Raw genomic sequence first — 18018 nt, 5'->3', positions numbered from 1 at the left:
TGGACCATGGAATTTTTTGCCCCCCTCCCAACACCACGCCATTACTTACATCCCTGGCGTGCTGGGAGTAAGCACACCCCTAGATGCCTCCCTCCAGGCACTAGCTCTGTCCCCCCACTATCTTTGTTTCAGTCTCCTCAGGGCAGACATCCTCCTCTGCCCAGCATGGCACCACACGCAACAAGACAACTAACGGGAACACAAGTTTTAATAACCACATTGGGAGGAAATGCCCTTTTTCAGGAAGAACTGCCTGATACGAAGAGGTCCTCTCAGAGCTGGCCCGTCTGCTCTGCTGCCACCAAAAGAAATGGTGCACAATACCCAGTGAAACGCACCAAGATTTTGCTGCCTCTTTTGCTTTAACAGGAGATGAGTGGTGCTGCAAGGTATCCGAGTATCGGTTAAAAGGAGTATGACAAAGCTGAAAATTAATTTACCTTGCTGCAAACCATCCCAGTCAGCACTTACTAGCTGAAGGGAAAAAAAAAAAAAATCAGGCAGCAAGAACAGCTCAGCCCCACAGGACATTTTTATGCGCTTTTCCACTATTTTCCAGTAGCTTTGCCATCGAAGCGTTCCTTCAACCATCACAACAGACTGCTTACAACACCAGCTGCATTGTCCTTTCTACCTGTAGCAAAACATTAAAGCCTGACAGGCTGAAGCCAAACTCCCTCAAGCATGTGAATATGATGTGTCTTATTAAACCCAACCACACAAAAATCATTCCAAACAACAGAAGGGACTGATATGTTTTCCCCAGCAACATCAATCCACAGGAGACACGTTACCAGACCAAAGCCTAATTGTCTTAAGCTTTAGGAAATGGGAAATGTAAAATAACTCCACTTGAAGCAAAATGAGCTATTTCAGGTTTCAGAACAGCCCCTTTGTTGAACACAAGCTCTCAAGCTGCACACATTACATTAGGTATTTAATTTATCTTTTGTTTGCAGCTAAGGAGAAAGGAGGACCCTTAATCCTTGGCTTGATACAGCCCTGGATGTTGTATGGCTTAGATTAGCAAGGGCGAGGAGGAGCCCGGCGCAGCACCTAGAGTCTCCAAGAGAAATCAGAGCTGACTCCCAGACAGCGTGCAGAAAATCCTCCGTGAGCCAGGTCCGGTCCTCCTTCTCTCTGCACGTGGCCAAGGCACAGTCAAAGGGAGCTGAGACCTTGTGCTATGTTTTCTGGGAGTGGAAGCCAGGTCTGGTCCCTTTGGGACTCTAGATCGTGCATGTGAAAGGGTAGAAACAAGGCAGGTGAGGAGGAGGAGGCAGAGAATGACAGGGGAACAGCCATCCTGGACCTGACCACAAAGGTCCTGTCAGTGGTAGGAGTTTCTGCAAGGGCCCTTTAGGGAAGAAGAGCAGAACGCAGGACAAACAGGGAGGACTCCTCTCCTCCCCTTGCTGTCCCTTCTGCATTCTGCCCACTCCTCCTGCCAGGGAGGGGCAGCGTTCACCCTTGGGAAATGCCTTCCTCAAATTACTTCAGGTCTCATCAGATCTTAAAGTTTGGGGTTTTTTTTAACTCTGCCCATCTGCATGAACTTTGCACTGGTGAAGCCCAACTGCAGAAGCTTCCCTGCTGCGCCCTCAGCACCAGCGCAGCTCGCACGGCTCCTCAGGGAGCTGGCAGGTCTCAGCCACTTCCTCGGAGCTGCTGTCTCTTTTTCAGCTCTTCCTTTGCCCAATTAGTTTGCTAGCTGTCGGAACAGTGCTGGCACAGCTCTCATCCAAGCACTTTCTATTCCTCTGCAGTCTCTCCTCCCAAGTTTTTAAAACAAAGATAAGCACGTGCCTGTTTGTGAACACAGCTGGGATGTCAGGTAGGCTCCTTCACAGCCCCTGGCAAGAACAAAGGATAGCTGGACATGTGTAATGCTCCTTTCCCATTACCAGCAAGATGATCCAGTTCCTGCTTTACCTCGTGTCCTTATCTATTTACCCAGAAGGCCGGGACCTGCTCCCTCCCTGCACCTGCCTCTTCTCCCCTTGCCCATCCTTGCCCACAGAGGTGGCTGCCCGTGCACGCTGCTGTGTGTGTCCTGAGGTGCAGGATGAGTGCCTGGGGAAGAAACTGCTTAGACAGGACAGTGAGCTTCACTGTGGTGCAGGAACCCTCTGAGCTAAGCTCTTGCATCCTCCAAAGACAGAGATGTAACTTCAAATACCAGTCAGTCTGTAAGGTAAAGGGCTATACAGGACAGCAGGTGGGCATTTCACAGGCAAGAAGTATACCATCTTCTCAGTGCCTGAGTGAGTTTTGGAAAAATTACTCTATTTTACACACAGAAACCAAGGCAGAAGGGTAAATGTGAGCGATTCTGTCCCAAGGGCCATGTCTGAGGCTCAGCCAGGAACTGAACCTGGACTTGCTAAGTCTCAGGGCTACACACATCCTTCAAGCAGGGCGAGTGGGGCAAAAGCACCCTCAACTTTTCAGTGCATGCACGTGCTCAGGATTTTCACTTTCCACAATCACCCTTTATCAGTGTTACAATCAACCACATCTCCCAGGGGTCTAGAAACCTGTGCATGAATCATGCTGCTTAAGGAAAGGAAACCAGCTCGCAGATGTGCAGGTGCAAAAAGCTGCTTGCTTTCACAAACCAATGTGTTTTTGGGCACAGATGGCTGCACGCACAAAGATGACAGGTTCATGATCAAAGGCTATTTTTGAAGATGTGAGTCTATCTGCAATGACATTAAGAAGCAAAGAACTAGAAAGCACACGCTGCTGACCTCAAACGGAAACAAGATTATCAGCTGATAAATACTTCACCAAGAGACCCCTTAGCACTAGGGTATTTCTAATGACAAGTTTCTCATTTAAGTGTTATTTTGCTATCCAGAAAGACTGAAAGCAAGGGCAGAGAGAGAATGGCCTGCTGCAGAAGAGCTCTTTGATTACCTGCACCGATAGCTGAAGAGAAAAGCAGCAAGAACCCAACCTCTTTGCAAGCACTCTGCTTGCTTGGCACCGTCAGATAAGAGGAAGCAGAGCCTGCATGGATGGAGAGGCACATGAGCACACATTGCCACCAGCTCCCCTTCACCCATTTCAAAGGGCTTCTCCCCGCTCCATGACATGGCAGCACTTCCCAACAGATGTCTCGAGGATCCCGCAATGACCACAGCATGCTGCTGCTGCTGCTCTCAAGAAACCGGCCGGGGGCTGCAGCTCATGACAGCGAAGGGCAGGTTTGGTTAGCTCTTGGCATGCCCCAGACCTTAGAGCTGAACAATCACAGCTGGGGCTGGTCAGGGAATTTCTGATTAAATGGTTTCTTGATGCAAAGAAAACACAGATTTGGTGAAACAGAATCTTTTGGCAGAAATATACTGGTTATGACAAAATGTTAGCTGAAAGACTTCTTAGACTGGATTTTCCAGTGGTGAACACATGATGCTGGGGGAGAGAAACCCACTGCAGAATATCCAAGTAGCAAAGAAGCAGCTCAGACCCTTGGGATATGAGATATCCTTGTTCAATCCTATCCTCTCCCAAGTCAGACAACACTGACCAGTTACTGAGCAGGTTAGTGACCAAGCCACCACCAGCCTGCCCTGGTGTGAGGCTCTGCCACAGCCAGCCACTGGAATCACCCCACTTTGGAAGAGAGATCTACTGGAGGCTTGAACTGGGGAGTCCTCTAAGCAGGTACACAGATCACCAGGCATTCAGCTCTTCTCTGCTTCATTTGGAGACAGGTGAAAGGAAGAAGACCGCATCTGTCTTGATTTTATTTATTTTTTTAACCTTCCTGTTTTCTACCACGTGAAATTTTCACTCCCTAAAAGAAAATTGTTCCCTGTGCAGCACTATCAGATCACATAACCACCTGGAGCTGGAAATGGCCACAGGGGCTACGAGCCTCCTGCCTCACTCAGGCAGGTTTACTGTGACAGCTTCCATTTCTCACAAGCCAAACTCCATGTGAGATGTTGCTCTCAGGTGCAATTTACAGGCAGGACACTGGAGACGAGGATTTCAATATTTTAAAGACTTTATTTAATGCCTCAAGCTGGCTTTTCAAGACCAAAGGATCAGAAAATAACTTAAACCTGAGCAGACTAGCAATGCAAGAGAAATACTGAATCCTTGACAGGCTCTGAATTTATGGCACTGAAATTCTGGAGATTGAAAGGATTTCCGCATCACAGTTAGGACGCACTACAGCTGTGAGAGGCTTCAGTAACCAAATGCTATGAAGAGAGAAAAGGTACTATTTTACAGCAGAACTGAGCTTCAGAGATGTCCTGGACTTGTAGAGCATCAGCCTCAGCCGTACCCGTGCTTGTACCCCCTGCAGCTGCAGGGCAGGAATGCATTGGCTTCAACCAGCCCACCCACCCTGCGCTGCAAGACACCAGCTCGCGGCCCCTGGCCAGGCAGCGCGCTCGGGAGGCCAGCAGTAGCCCATTTCTTGCAGCCACGTGGCTCCCCCCAGGCGCTCTGGGGTTCGCACCAAGGTGTCCGAATGGCTCCAGATGGCATCTGCCCAGCCCACCCTGCCGCTGCACCCAGCCACCCACCGCCCGCTGTGCCGAACGCAGCGGGGATTCACCGCAACGCAGCGAGCTGTGAGAGGGGGCTGGGGGGAGGACAACCCCTGGGCAGAGCAGACAGCCGCAGGAGGAGCCAGCAGCTACTGGCAGCAGCCACCTGAATCACTCCTGCGCTGGTGTCCCAACACCTCGCAGAGGCACCGGAGGAAACCGGTGATAAAGCGGAGCATTGCATCCAGGGCTGCCAGTCTGTGCCCAGCAGCGGGAACGCAGCCAACCCCTCATTAAGAAAGTAGGAGTAACAGCAGAAAGCCTTGCACTCACCCTGCACCAAGGTCAGACAGCAGAAATACTCAAGTACAGCTGAACTGGATTTGTTCAGCGTTTAGGGGGGGGGGAAGGCACCAGGGAAAACCCCTCCAGGTGGCTGCACCAACACGCTCAGCACTCGGCTCTCCAGCTTTCACATAAGTGACTCAGCATGAAACCAGCATGATCTGTTATCACGGCCCCGAGCAATGGGACAGGCTCCCTGGTATGATGCTGGCTCCCTAGCCTGCAAGGAGGCAGAAAATCAGACCTAAACAGCTGGGGTTTGTTCCCAGAATCATGCACGCCTATCAACATGAATTCCTGGAGCTGGACCGCAAGGCTGTCCTCCATTTAGATTTTGTTGCCAAGCGAGCAGGCATTACTGGGCGCTACAGATTGTCGGTTGCATACAAAGCAGACTGTATTATGTATAGCAAAGGGAAGGAAACCTTTCCAAGGTTCCCTTCCTGCAGTTTTTGCTTCAATTGTTTCAAGGCAGGGACTGTCACTGGTACTAACATGACAGCTCACAAGTGACATCTTCGGCCAGCCCTCACGCACTGCTGACCGACCCAGCAAAGCACAAAGCAGTTCAGACTGAAGTGCTGGACAACTTCTGAGCCTGTGCCGGGATCTGTCCTGTCCGCTTCTCTGTCAAAGCATGGAGGTGCTCTGATCTCAGGGGTCTGTCTGCGACCCAGACCCTGCTCCTCTCCATTCCAAGATCCAGCAGCCTCACATTGGGTGACTGCCATTTTTTAAAGCCAAAGCACCTGATGATACACGTACCTACAGAGCTAAAAGAAAGAAACCCATCAATCTAATGTTGCACTCCTTTAAAAAAAGCACTCTCCTCTGTGCACAGAGAAGAGCAAAACTGGCAATTCAACTGCACATGCACATTTGGCAAGGTAGCAGCCACAGCCAAAGCAGCCCTTAGGTATGCTTTCTAAAAGTATTACAGTAGCACCTCAGTCCAAAAACCCAACGTGCAATTCAGACCACGTGCTGCTCCGGCTGGATTCCTGCACCATCAGCGGAGAACTGCCCCGGACCTGCTCTCCATGATGAGACTCACGCAGACACTGCCTTGCTCTGCTGTCTGCCAAGACGATTAGAAGACATACAAACACGCAGGCAAGGCTCGCCTGTGCTTGCCAGAGCACCACGTGTAGACGTGCCACTAGCAGACTTGGCCGAGAGGACTTGGCTCTGGTTTTTATTTCAGGCGATAACCCTTCCACAACATCGCAAGAGGAACCTGTCCTGGAGTTCTGTTCTCCACATCGACACTGCCAGAGCGACAGGATGGGAGGCTGGTCTTCAGTGGTACTAGGTGCATCCTACCAAACCGTGGACTTCCAGCAAACTCTAGGAGGGGAGGCAGGCTGTCTCCCCAACCTGTCTGGGGCTCAGGCTAACACGGTCTCAAGGAGGCAAGCTGCTTCTCTGCCGGCTGCACTCTTAACAGGAGAAACAAAACCCAATACTTAGCAACTTCTTCCGACACCCTATTCCAGCACTGACACCACTTTATAAATGTGATAGCGCCAATTAAACTGTCTCCCTTCTCTCATCTGTCAAACAACAATAAAAAAGTGCTACATTTGCATTTCTAACATGTGCCTGCTTGCTAGCTGTCAGGGTAGCTGCTCTGAGGAATAGCTGGCACGCGAGGGGAGAGGATGTGATGAAACACAGCAGGGGCAGCACAGAGCTACAGGAAATCTTTCTTTTGCTATCTCCGGAGACAGATAATCAACTAGAAATAAGCAGGAGGAGAGTTCTCCTCTTTGTTATTATAGACCTTCAAAATACATGGCAATGCATTCCCTTACCGCTTCGTCACCATGGTCAGGTACAATTGAAAAATCCATCTGTATTGACACCTCTCAATACTTTATAGAACAGAAACCGGTGCTCAGCAACCATAGTTTATACCACTGGATTGTCTTTTATAAGCTATCCACCTTCTCATCATCTGCTTATTTATTTTTCCTTGCACCTTGATAACAACTTTTTTATTTTTGATTTTGCACTCACCTCAGTAACATTCATCACTTTGATGGCTGCTAGCTGCCCAGTCTTCACATGGCGACCCTGTTAAAATGAAAAGGACTGTAAGTAAAACACGTATGCAAACTGCGTGTACAGTAACAAATCAAGCATGTAACAACTGGGCTTGAGTACTTGCTTTCAAACATGTACCAACAACGTAGTGATACATAACTGCCATGGTGCAGTTGGTGATGTGTTATCAGACCCATGCCCTTGCCATGCTGTGAAGTCAACCGAGTTACCTTTGCAGGGTTCAATTTCCCCCTTTAGCACCCAGCAAACAGCAATCCTGGGAGACCTCCGCTGCCAGAACACAACATGGCACGAGTTTATGGGTCTCCATCCAACTCCTGTTCGACAGCTGTTGCCACCCCTAAAGCTTCTCCTTCGAGGAACTCTCAGCACAGACCCAGGATGACCTACCCAGACCAACCTTCTCGCCCTGCGAGCCAGGCTGAGGTGCGCTGGGGAAGCAAGGCGCTGGGTAGCTGGCACTGTCCCCACCTCCCCACCCCACATGTCCTGGCTCACCTCAGTGTAAAGAGAAAACTCTGGGTTTCAGTACATCAATCTGGCAACCTGTATGTGGCTGCCAAGAAACTAAAGTTGTATGTACTTTCTTACCTTTTTTTTTTTTTTTAAAGGCTTTTTAACTGTGAAATGCTTAGTTTTAAAAATCCTTACTGCAGCTGAGTTAACTGCATCTCTGCTACCTCCCTATAAGCATGCAGAGGCTTTGTATTATAAAGAGGTAATTGGGAGGGGGGGGGGGGGGAAGAACTCTCCCAGGGTCTTTGACTCCGTGTGTGTATACGTACGTACACACGCTCCACTAGTGAAATCCCCACACCCCTCAACCATTATTAAGCAACAGATAACTGGTAATTCTGGACTAGGTCAGGAGCCAGTTCTTGAAAACAAAGCTAGGAAAAGGGAGGTAATAAGGTAATAGGGAATAAAGCTATTAAAAGAGCAAACTTGATATCGAGACTGATAAAAAATGGTTCACAAGAACGTGTATTAGAAACACAACCAGGAATCTTGCTGTAAATGGCACAGTTTCTTGGCTTGGTTAGATCAGGTTTCTCAAAAGATGCCACAGATGCAGCCTTTCACCATGATAACCCACACTAATCTCATAGTGGAGGACACTATCAAAACATTTGTATGGACAGTGGATTGGCTACACATCCCAACTTCTCACCTCTATCAAATGTTCAGAAATGGGTCTGAAGCTTTGAGACTGCAATTTTGTTCCTGAAATAGTAGTGCCTGCAAAGCTATATATTGAAATAACTAACTGACATCGGTTAAGTAAGCCATAGGAAATCAGGAAATCAAATATGAAATGCTGCAGTTTGCAGACAAAATGATTTGCAGGTGCAATTTACACCTTCAAAATTAAAAGCTGAATTGATGTCATTTTAAAACCTAGGTCCTATCTGCACAAAATTGCATACGAGTGTTATTTCTAAGACTAAGCAATTCTGCATCAAAGAAAAATGATACCACGTTCTCAGGCGATATGTCACAGTCATGTTTTCTTTTACAGAAAACTAAATCCTGCTGAGTTTTTGTATATTTATAAGTGTCCTCTTTCCGTGGCAGCACTCCTGGGATTGCAAAGCTTTTTCTCATCAACTAGAACGATGGGATTTATGCATTATCACAGCCCTCAGGGGGAAGACAAAGGGGACACACCCTCACCAGGCCCAGAACACACATCCCACCACAGCTGAGCGCAGATGGGCAGTGACCAGTGCTAGCCCAACAGATGCCGGTGTTTGGTCAGCATCCATCCCAGCTGACGTCAATCCCAGCCAGCGAGCTTCCTCTGCACAGCCACAGCTCCTTTGTTGGAGGCCATTGTCTGCAAATGTTTCCAGGCATTGAATGTCTTGGCAGTATAGGGAGAGGGCCTTCCACAAAACACGGTCATGCTAGACATGTTGGCACCCTGACTTAACTCCAGAGTTTGTCTGGAGGCAAGTACGCAGGTAATGCCACGGCTCCAGGCACCACACACAGCAGGCGGCCATCCCATCCCATCCCATTGGAACGATGAGTCTCCCCTGGGCTGTGCACATTCTGCAAAGGATGATGTCAAGAATCAACACCGACTTTCGTAACTACAGTGAAGCACGGAGACATGCTTCTTTACTGAAAAAACACATCAATAAATGCTAGGCTAGCATCACACTTGATACTGAATATTCATCAGAGTAAGGAAGGGGGAAAGGCCTGGCATTCAGTTTTGATTTCAAAGCACATGACTTTGTCCAACTGTCCCTCCGTGTAACAAACACCCATTATTCCTCAGCCACAGCTATTCCTGCTGCACGCAAACCTGCCACTCTCATTCACTTATATTGTTACAAATAAGATTATAAAATCCCCCCCCCAAAGGTATGAAAAATTAGCATTTACAGGAAAGAAAACAGCAAGCCCCTTTGTTTTGGGGTAGTGATTCATCTTTGCACAACAAATGTGCCCCTGTTAACCGAGATGTGCAACTTGATCCAGGCTCTAGCATGCTCCCGTGTCTGCAGCTGGGCTGGCTGCTGGAGGAGAGGAGCCTGGTGTGTGCAGAGGGCAGGATTGTGCCCTGTGACTTGTCTCGCTGCCCCATCGTCCTCACACTGCACAAAGTTACTGCCAGCCTGACGGAAACACACAGGGTTGCATCCAACCATCCCTTCTGCACAGGCTCACCTGCAATAAATACTCTCTCACTGGGCAAAGCAGCCCTTATGTGGAAGTAAATACTGTTAACCACATGCACTTCACACCCTCAGCTTCTTTTAGACCCCTTTAACCTGGAACAAAAGTGCAGTTCAATCCACCAGAGATTCCGAACCCTTCTGGAGAAAGGATCGGTAAAAGCTCATTCCTGTTGGTCTGCTCTAATTCTCTACTCACAATGATTCATTTTCCACAACTGTCATCCCACCTTTTGAAGACTCTTCCATGTTTCTTAGTTGCATGAAACTGAAGCAGCTCATCCTCTCCCACCAGCACAAGCTGGTGCAGGGTAATGCGGAGGGCTGCAGGTTAACCTCGTGAAAAGGTAAACATAGCTATATATTAACATCTGCCTTTCATCAATTATCTAAAAGGGATGAATTAGTTTAAAAGTGCGTATAAAAAAAACCAAACAAACCTTGGAGAGTGTAACTAAATATGTATCTACAGCTATATATCTATGGGAAAACATTTCATTATGAGATACTAATTTTACTGCCATCTTGGCAGATTTATTTTTTATTACAGTTGTACATTTTCCCAAAGTAAAGGACTGATCGTTATCGTAGAGCAATACATCTCAAAAGCCTCTGCACCTGCTAATGTATGCAACAAACAATGTGCCAGAATTACACAGCACACCCCATCATTTCTCCCCACCTCTGACATCATCCCAATACACACAAATAAAAAACCTTTCCTTTAAATATTGCCAAAGGAAAAGGTTCGGTCAGCGGAGACAAAATAATCCAAGAACCCTGGGGACATCCCAAATTTTATCCTTCCTCTTCCCCAGAACATTGCTGTCTATTTAGTTAGTTATGAACAAAAATTGGGCTGAAGCGAGGCCACCCAGCAGCTCACCCGCACACCAGCTGCCCTGTCAGCAGTGGCTGCACACGGGCACCCACGGAACCCAGCACCCGCCCCCCCAAAAGCAAGCGTGCTAGTGCCAGCCCCCACACCGAGAGGGCTGAGGCTTTCAGAGGACAAACGTTCCTGCGAAGACCCACCGATGCCCGTGCAGCTCATCTGAGCAGCGCGACACGCTCCACATCACACCTGCTTTACCGCACAGGCTGTGACTGCGCTGGCAGTTCAGGAAAAAACAAAATCAACCCACAGGTTTCTCTTCTTTACACTGGTTTTTCAAACTGTTTCATTTTCCTGGACATCGCTAAAAGCAGCAAACATCCTGAACCCAGCCCTGGGCTTCTTGTTAAACACTGAGACTAGTGCCTAAGTAAGGAAAGGTTTCAGGGCCTGGCCCCTTGTTTTTTCATTTATCAATAAATCTCAGAGGTGAGCCAGAGCTCATGGGGAACTCACACATTGCTACTTCTGTTGAAGCCACAAGGTCGAGCTTCTTTGAATTGCTTTGAGAAATGTGGTGATGTGATTTTTGTTTAAAGCTTCTAGGAGCAACTGGCTTTTAACTTCTTCCCAGCTAAATGATATCAAAAAAATCCACTTACTTTCAGTGGTGAGACATGCAAAAGTTAATAATTTTTGATTTAATCCAAAATGGGAGGAAGAACACAGGACGTGGCTCTCCCAGCCCTCTGCAATCCACCGCTGCCCATCCTCTGCAGATCTTTGCAGGGAATCAGCCTGCTCTGCAATGGAGGATCTTGAATAACATTTCCCCAGAAACTGGGCAGAGGGCAGGAATGGTCAATGGGCCCGTTTCCCTAATAAAACGTTTCATCTTTCACTCAAATGCTCCATTTGGGAGCAGGTTTCCACTCTGGAGAATGCAGCCACACATCCCACAGCCATCTGGAAGTCACCGATGTTCCTACCCAAGAACACAGCACTCAACACCATCAAGCTCATACAGAGCTTAGACACGAACGATTCTGAAGCTCAATGACTCTCTAAAACTGAATTTCCCTGCCTACATTTTGATGAAGTATCCAAGCTGGAAGAAATTCTCGTATTAGCTTTGAGTCCAGCTAAATTCCTTGTCTCCACCAGAAAATATTTCCGCATACAGTCTGCCGCAGTTGCCAGTCAGTCACTACAGCAACAGCCAGCAAACCTGGAGCCAGCACACACATTTTTCAAATCTGCACAGCGCTCACTGCAGCCACATTTATGCATGATGCTTTATGCCAAAGATCTGGTTCTGATGAGCTCCAAGCATGCATTATCTCTGCAGGGAGATATACATGGAATAGGACAGATTGCTCAGTGTTATGTCCACTGGATGTGTATTTACCTTTTTAGATCACTTAGATAAAGGCATCGCTTATCTATGCCCTCTTGACTGAGGGTCAAGACACGTATTATTTTTCTATTTACATCAAACAAGAGTATCAGCATTAGCGGTCAAGCTATTGGTTGATAAAGGGGTTTTACATGAATTAAGTAAATTTATAAAGCGATGCATTCAGTCACGTACAAAACCTTTCCCAACAAAAACTCCGGGCAGTCCCTGGCTTGGGCCACAATTACAACCAGAGAGCCAAGGTCCCAGTGACACACACCTGGGATGGTAAGGCTGTGAGCCACGTGCAGAGAGCTTGGCTGGACAGCTTCCCTCCCAGATCCTGCAAAGACCTCTCCTCCTGGGGGTGGCAAACAGCTGCCGTCAGCTTCTCTCCCCACTCGTGAACCGACAGATTTGATGTGCATGATTGCAAGTCCAGGCAACATGACCCTGCTGTCCCGTTACAGCGCCGCGCACCAAGCCAAGCCAGCCCACGGCAGTCCCACCACACGCTTCCTTTTTGGCAACAGGCGCTCGTTAACGTCCATGTGTTTCTGGGTCTGTCTGATGTAGCTGTCCCCATTTAACCGCAGCAGGAAAAAGTGCATGTGAAGGGCAGGGACTGCCGTGCTGCAGGATACCCAGGCAGCATGAAGCTGGTGGTTTTGACCATGCAAAAGTCCCTTTTTGTGTCCACGTTCCACCTGCAACCAGAAGCACGACCTCACTTTTCTCTCCCTTAAAAAGCAGCATTTTTGGCGAGGCTGCGATGCCTATGTGCAGGGCTACCCCCCAGATGCTAGACGCCTTGGACACTTGCCAGTTTGCACCTTTGTACCCACAGCAGAGGGCAATTTCACATCGAACACACCCTGCCACCAGGCACGCACACGTGCAGCACACTTATGCTGTGCACAGCCACAAGCAGCTCACAACACCTGCACGAGGCTGAGGGGCTCCTGGGTGCCCCTTCCCATCACTGCCTGCTCGTGGGACCCAGAAAGCTGGTAGCTACCACACACTTCAGTTCTTGGGACTTTCTCTGGATATTGAAGGTTTGTATTTGAAAGCAAGACCTGGCTGTTGGAGGTGGAGACCTTTCAAGGCCAGAGGACTTTCCCACCCAGATGCATTTATTACGGGATAACGGAGGCGTGCTGCCATCTGGGAGCGAGGTGAGCGCACAGCTATTTTTGCTGCAAGCTCTTACCGAAAGCAAACTGCAGCGAGCAGGTTTCCTGTTCAAAACCTACTTATGAAATTTGAAGTTTGAGGCCACCACGGGTAGATCTGTACAGCCCCTGTGGTTGTGGGTAGGCTGCCAGCTCAGCCTTCGGCACCCTGAAGGATGGGACCCCACCCTTTCGCCCCTCTCCTCTCCACCCTTTCCATCCTGGTAACACAAGGAAAGCCTTTACGAGATGATGCATCAAACGAACAATGCTCTGCATAGGGATCCAGGAAGCCCTATGTCCTATTCCACATGACCTTAACAAAGTCATGATCCTTCTGTTTCCCCTTCCACCTACACAGGGATTTTCTGCTTAAGAACCAGTTCTTTAGAAGAGATGAGCAACGTGTGCTATCACCAGCCCGTGAACACCAGCTGTGCCGGCTCATGCTGCCCGTGCAGCTGCAGGGTGCTCCCCGATGGGTGAGCACGGCCGGGAGGAGGACCCCAAGAACATCAAACCTGCAGATGGGCTGCTCTCGCTCTGCAGTTTCGCCACAGCCGCTGTTTCACAGCATATGGCTGCTCACAACAGACATCCTGCTGTCCCTCGGGGTCTTGACTAACGTAAACAAGCGGTCAGGGTTCACACATCTGGGGCTGTAGCGGTTTGGTGCCAAGAAGTGCCACCTGAGAAGATAGTTTACCGGACAGCTCTATCAGGAAGCCCAATCTTGTAAACCTTGTCTCAGCAACCATGTGAGAAAACCCACTGTACTCGTGGTTGGAGCTCTTCAGCTAAAAATACAGCAGTAATGCAAAACTTGAAATGGGACAGGAATGAATTCCAAGTTACTAAGAGTTTGGAAGTTTCTAGCTTGTTTTTGTTAGTTAACGGTCTAAGGCAGAGCTCAGGGTCAGTCATGCACTGAGTACTAGCACTGGATTTCAGAAATGATCCCTTTCATTTAAACTATGACATGCAATCCACACCAATTCTGGTAGTTTAAAAAAAGAAGAAAAAAACCCCACAGAAAACACAAAACCTCCAAACCACCACAAGACAGATACCAGCCTTGGGCAGATAATTACTAGTTTCAGAAAGTTTTTGTTTTTTTTTTTAAAGCCTCCATGAAAAATTCAGGACACCAGCCAGGTGGGAATGCAGCTATAATTTTGATTACAGCTTCATCCTTTTAATCACGCAACTCAGGCTGCAGAAAGCCTACTTTGATTGACATCATAAAGTTTGGTGGCACTTCCGGCATAACGTCCCTGGACATCTGTTGTATTTCGGGGCTGTAAATCACAGAATTGTATTTCCCTAGAGCATTCCTTCTTTGTGATACTGGGAGACGCTGAGATTTGGAAGCCTGGGCCTTGATCCAGGTCACCCCCAGGGTTGCCCTCGGCTCCCTCTCCCAGCTGGAGCACACCCTCCTTCCCTCGTGGCTGCTTTCACGCCAGCAGCGCAGGATGCAGGAACTTCCTAAAACCACAGCCCAGCTGTGCTGCCTGAATGCTGACCGTGTGGATGCAACACGCTCGCCCTTTCACCTCCACATTTGGCACCCAATTTCCAGAGAGTCCTAGGTCTCACCCAAAAACACTTGGCCAGCCCAGCCAAATGTCACGTTTCCCCTTCCCTCCATCAACACCCTCTTTCGACAGCAGCTGGGCAGCTTCCTCTGCTATCGAGGGGAAGAACACACAGCAGGCTGCAGCATCCGAACGAGCTCAGCATCACTGCTTCAGCAACATAAAGGCTTTCCGTTGCTCCCTGACTATCCATCATTAGGGACCGCCAGCCAGTCCCGTAGGTTGTGATGGGACTGTTTGACCTGACTTAGACTTGACACTGCCCTCAGAACTGACCATAGCTGCTTTCCTACCAGGGAAGGCAAAGCATGCCACCTAAACGCTATAAAATATGACCACCCTTGTCCACAGCTGGTCAAAGTAATGCACAACATAAATATTAATACACTTCTACAATTAATTAATAAGCAAGACATGTTCTTTAAGGTTTATGTTTTGGTTTGCGTTTCTTCCCCCCCCCCATGCCAATTCCCACTCTACTTTATGATTAGGTATGTTCCAAGAAGTTAGCTGAGATTTATTACATTCAGTATAGACCATACCATGAAGTCGAACGCGATTTAGCGTGCCCCAGAACTCAGGTTGTAAAACATTAACAGTAAAATCTAACGTGTCTCCACACAGATATAAAAAGAACAAAAGTTAATTTATAACACTCAGTGCACAAAGCATGCAACCTTAATGAAGAAATATTAGAGATATATACTATTTATAAGGAAATGAAAAATATTTTTTAAAAAGTGTTACACTGCATTCCAAATGAAAAAGGATAATTTTGTAGAGGTTAGCACATTTATATAGGAAAAATGACTTGAACATTCAGCAAAAACCAAGTTCCTTTCCTAGCAAACACCACTGCCCTATTCCTGTGCAGAACAGGCCATTCCACTCCTCTCGTTACTTCTTTCTCTCCCCTCCTCATCTTCGAAGTGGGTATTTTGCACTCACTCAGAGTGAAAGTATTGGTTTTATGAGTTTGTTTTGTTTTTTTGGGGAGGTTGTTGTTTTTTTTTAATGAAGTTTTAGTAGTTTCAGGGGCAACATGTTAAAAAAAAAATAATCAGGAATTTCTCTCAGGGACCCTATTTGTGTCACATGCTTAAGCAAACAAGAATATCACTGTAACTCGTAACACTACAGAAGACGACTAAGTTGGCAGCAGTATAGCAGGACTTCCCATATACTAAAATAGCAACACATTAGCCAAGAGAAGAGATTAGAGTGTGTAACTTCTATCACTCACTCAGAATTCTACCCAAGCCCGCACTGTCTAGAAGGCAGGGATGGATAGGGGTCATTTCAATGGTACCAGATCAAACAACCTTGATGTCTGGGGGAAAAGGACAGTTTTGCACCTCTACTGCGAGTGTCTGTACCACAGCCCTCATGAACTGTAAAACCCAAGAGGCACCAGAAGCAGCTTTTCTGTCCAGGTTTTTTTTATCCTTTCAGTTCCTATTTCCTCCCATTGTACAAGTGGAAACGCAGATTGTTTGCTTTGCCTGATGTTTGTCTGTATCTGACTGGAGACCAGTGGGAAAAGAAAATGGAAATAAAAGAAACAAATCCAAGCCCCTTTGCAAACACATGCTTGAGTATCTATGTTTTTGCAATAACAGTATGTGCAGTTGATCAGATTACCACCCAAGGCTACTGCATACTTTAAGACCGGACCTACAGATTGATCTTTTGGGCTTTTGAAACCTGCTCCCAAAAAGGTCATTCACATTGCAATTAGCAAGATCAAGCAAAACACTAAACACTCCTGAAAATGCCATGCTAGTCATAATACAAAGAAAGGAGTTTTGTCAACTATTTATTTGAAATGGGTGGTGTCTGCTGCAGAATATCCCGTGCAATCTTCTGTAGCCCGATGCTTAATGGAGGGAAGTGCCAAACCTGCAGCTTCTCCATATTCAGCTAACTGGCACGCTTGATGCTTTAGATATCCCAGTTATCAATTTGAAGCTTCTGAAAGAGTGGCAGCATTCCTCCTGGGGCAGGTCAAACCAGGGTAGCCCTTGGTGGGCCACAGCGGGTGATGGAGAGCCGCAGCACGGCATGGCGCTCGGAAAGCTAACCTCACCGAGTGCCATGGCTGCCCCGGGACACACGGGGCTCCCGAAGGCCCAACTGCTCTTGGGGAAGGACCAGACTCCCACCAGCTTCGAGCTGGCCTGTTTTGTATCTGGATTTTTGTATTGGTTTTCTATCTGGAGATACTTCAGGAGGTCTGAGGGGAAGACAAACACTGAAGCTCTGGCTTTCCTCTGCTCAGAAAGTCATCCAGGTGCTTTAGAGGTAACCACAAGGCTCCTGAACGGGTGCTGCTACCAGCAAGGAAAGAAAAGCAAAATTTTGGGGCCATATGAGGGTCTGGAGAGCAACTCGGAGAGCAGCACAGTGAATGTGAGGAGAGGTCTGAAAAGCAGAGCAGGCTGGGCACTCTTTTCCTCAACACTCCATTTCTTGCGACGCAAAACCCGATTTCTGCGAGCTTCACTTCAGTATGTGCACAAACAACAGTTTCAACAGCCTTGCCATTCATCCTGGGCTTTGCCATTTGTCACGCCTCTTAACGTCTGTTATGAGCCCCACCACGGCCTGCCGCCCCTGCCAGGTGCACGCAGGCTTCGCAGGACACTGCCAGCCTTCTTCCAGTGGAAGTTCTGCCTTGGGGGTGCCTGGGGGTGCAGGCAGCCCAGAGCAGCAGGGACCCTGCTGCCCAGCGCGGGGCGGCGGGGACGAGGGGCGGTGGGGATGCGGGGATGCGGGGATGCAGGCTGTTTGCAGCCCCACGGCTCCTCTTGCTGCAGGCAGGAGGGTTGCAACAGCCCTGGCACGGAGCCAGTCCCGCTCAGCACCCGGGGAGCCCAGCAGTGATTTATAGCAGCAAAGGTCCGCCGTGCCGAAAGTCTATTCATCCAGAAAAATAAACAGTTTAGGAAAAAAGCCTCAGCCTCTGGAAGGCTCTCACTCTGCAGACCAGGGGCTGTCGAGATGCTAAGTCTAGGGAGAGGTACGAATCCCTCCACCCCGCTGAATTTTCGCTGCCTGACTCATGTGCATCTGTTAAAAGAAATACAGGGCACTGGGGAAAATCTATACGCAGCACATCTCTGCTGGATGAAGTCACAAGCAGTTAAACGTGTCCCACCAGCCCCATCCTGCCGAAAGGACGTCAGGGCTGAACGGCAGGAGGTCAGCTGATGGGTGGCCAGACTTTCAGAGCAGGAATCCCTCAAAGGAAGGTTTTTTGGCTCACCACCACTATGAAGCTCTGAAGGTCAAGCTGCACACAGCATTTACAAACCTCATGTTCAAGAGTCACACTTTAACTTTTTCAGTGACGCAGCCTTCCCAGACACATGCTGATGAAGGAAGGCTTCATTAGCCTGCTATCCCCC

The 18018-nt window shown here is 48.3% G+C and overlaps 1 protein-coding gene across 3 annotated transcripts in view; it reads right to left on the bottom strand.

Annotated features, from left to right (window-relative positions):
• NRK (Nik related kinase) overlaps positions 1-18018 on the bottom strand; it is a 108186-nt gene that overhangs the window by 66334 nt on the left and 23834 nt on the right. For all 3 annotated transcript variants that reach the window (XM_037408066.1, XM_037408067.1, XM_037408065.1), the window contains exon 3: positions 6873-6929. In XM_037408066.1, the coding sequence (XP_037263963.1) occupies positions 6873-6929 (57 nt within the window). The remainder of the gene's footprint in view (positions 1-6872; positions 6930-18018) is intronic.

Source organism: Falco rusticolus, chromosome 14, assembly GCF_015220075.1.
Source record: "Falco rusticolus isolate bFalRus1 chromosome 14, bFalRus1.pri, whole genome shotgun sequence".
NCBI lineage: Eukaryota > Metazoa > Chordata > Aves > Falconiformes > Falconidae > Falco > Falco rusticolus.
The sequence above is the reverse complement of the archived record's forward strand: the minus strand, read 5'-3'. Positions and strand labels throughout refer to the sequence as shown.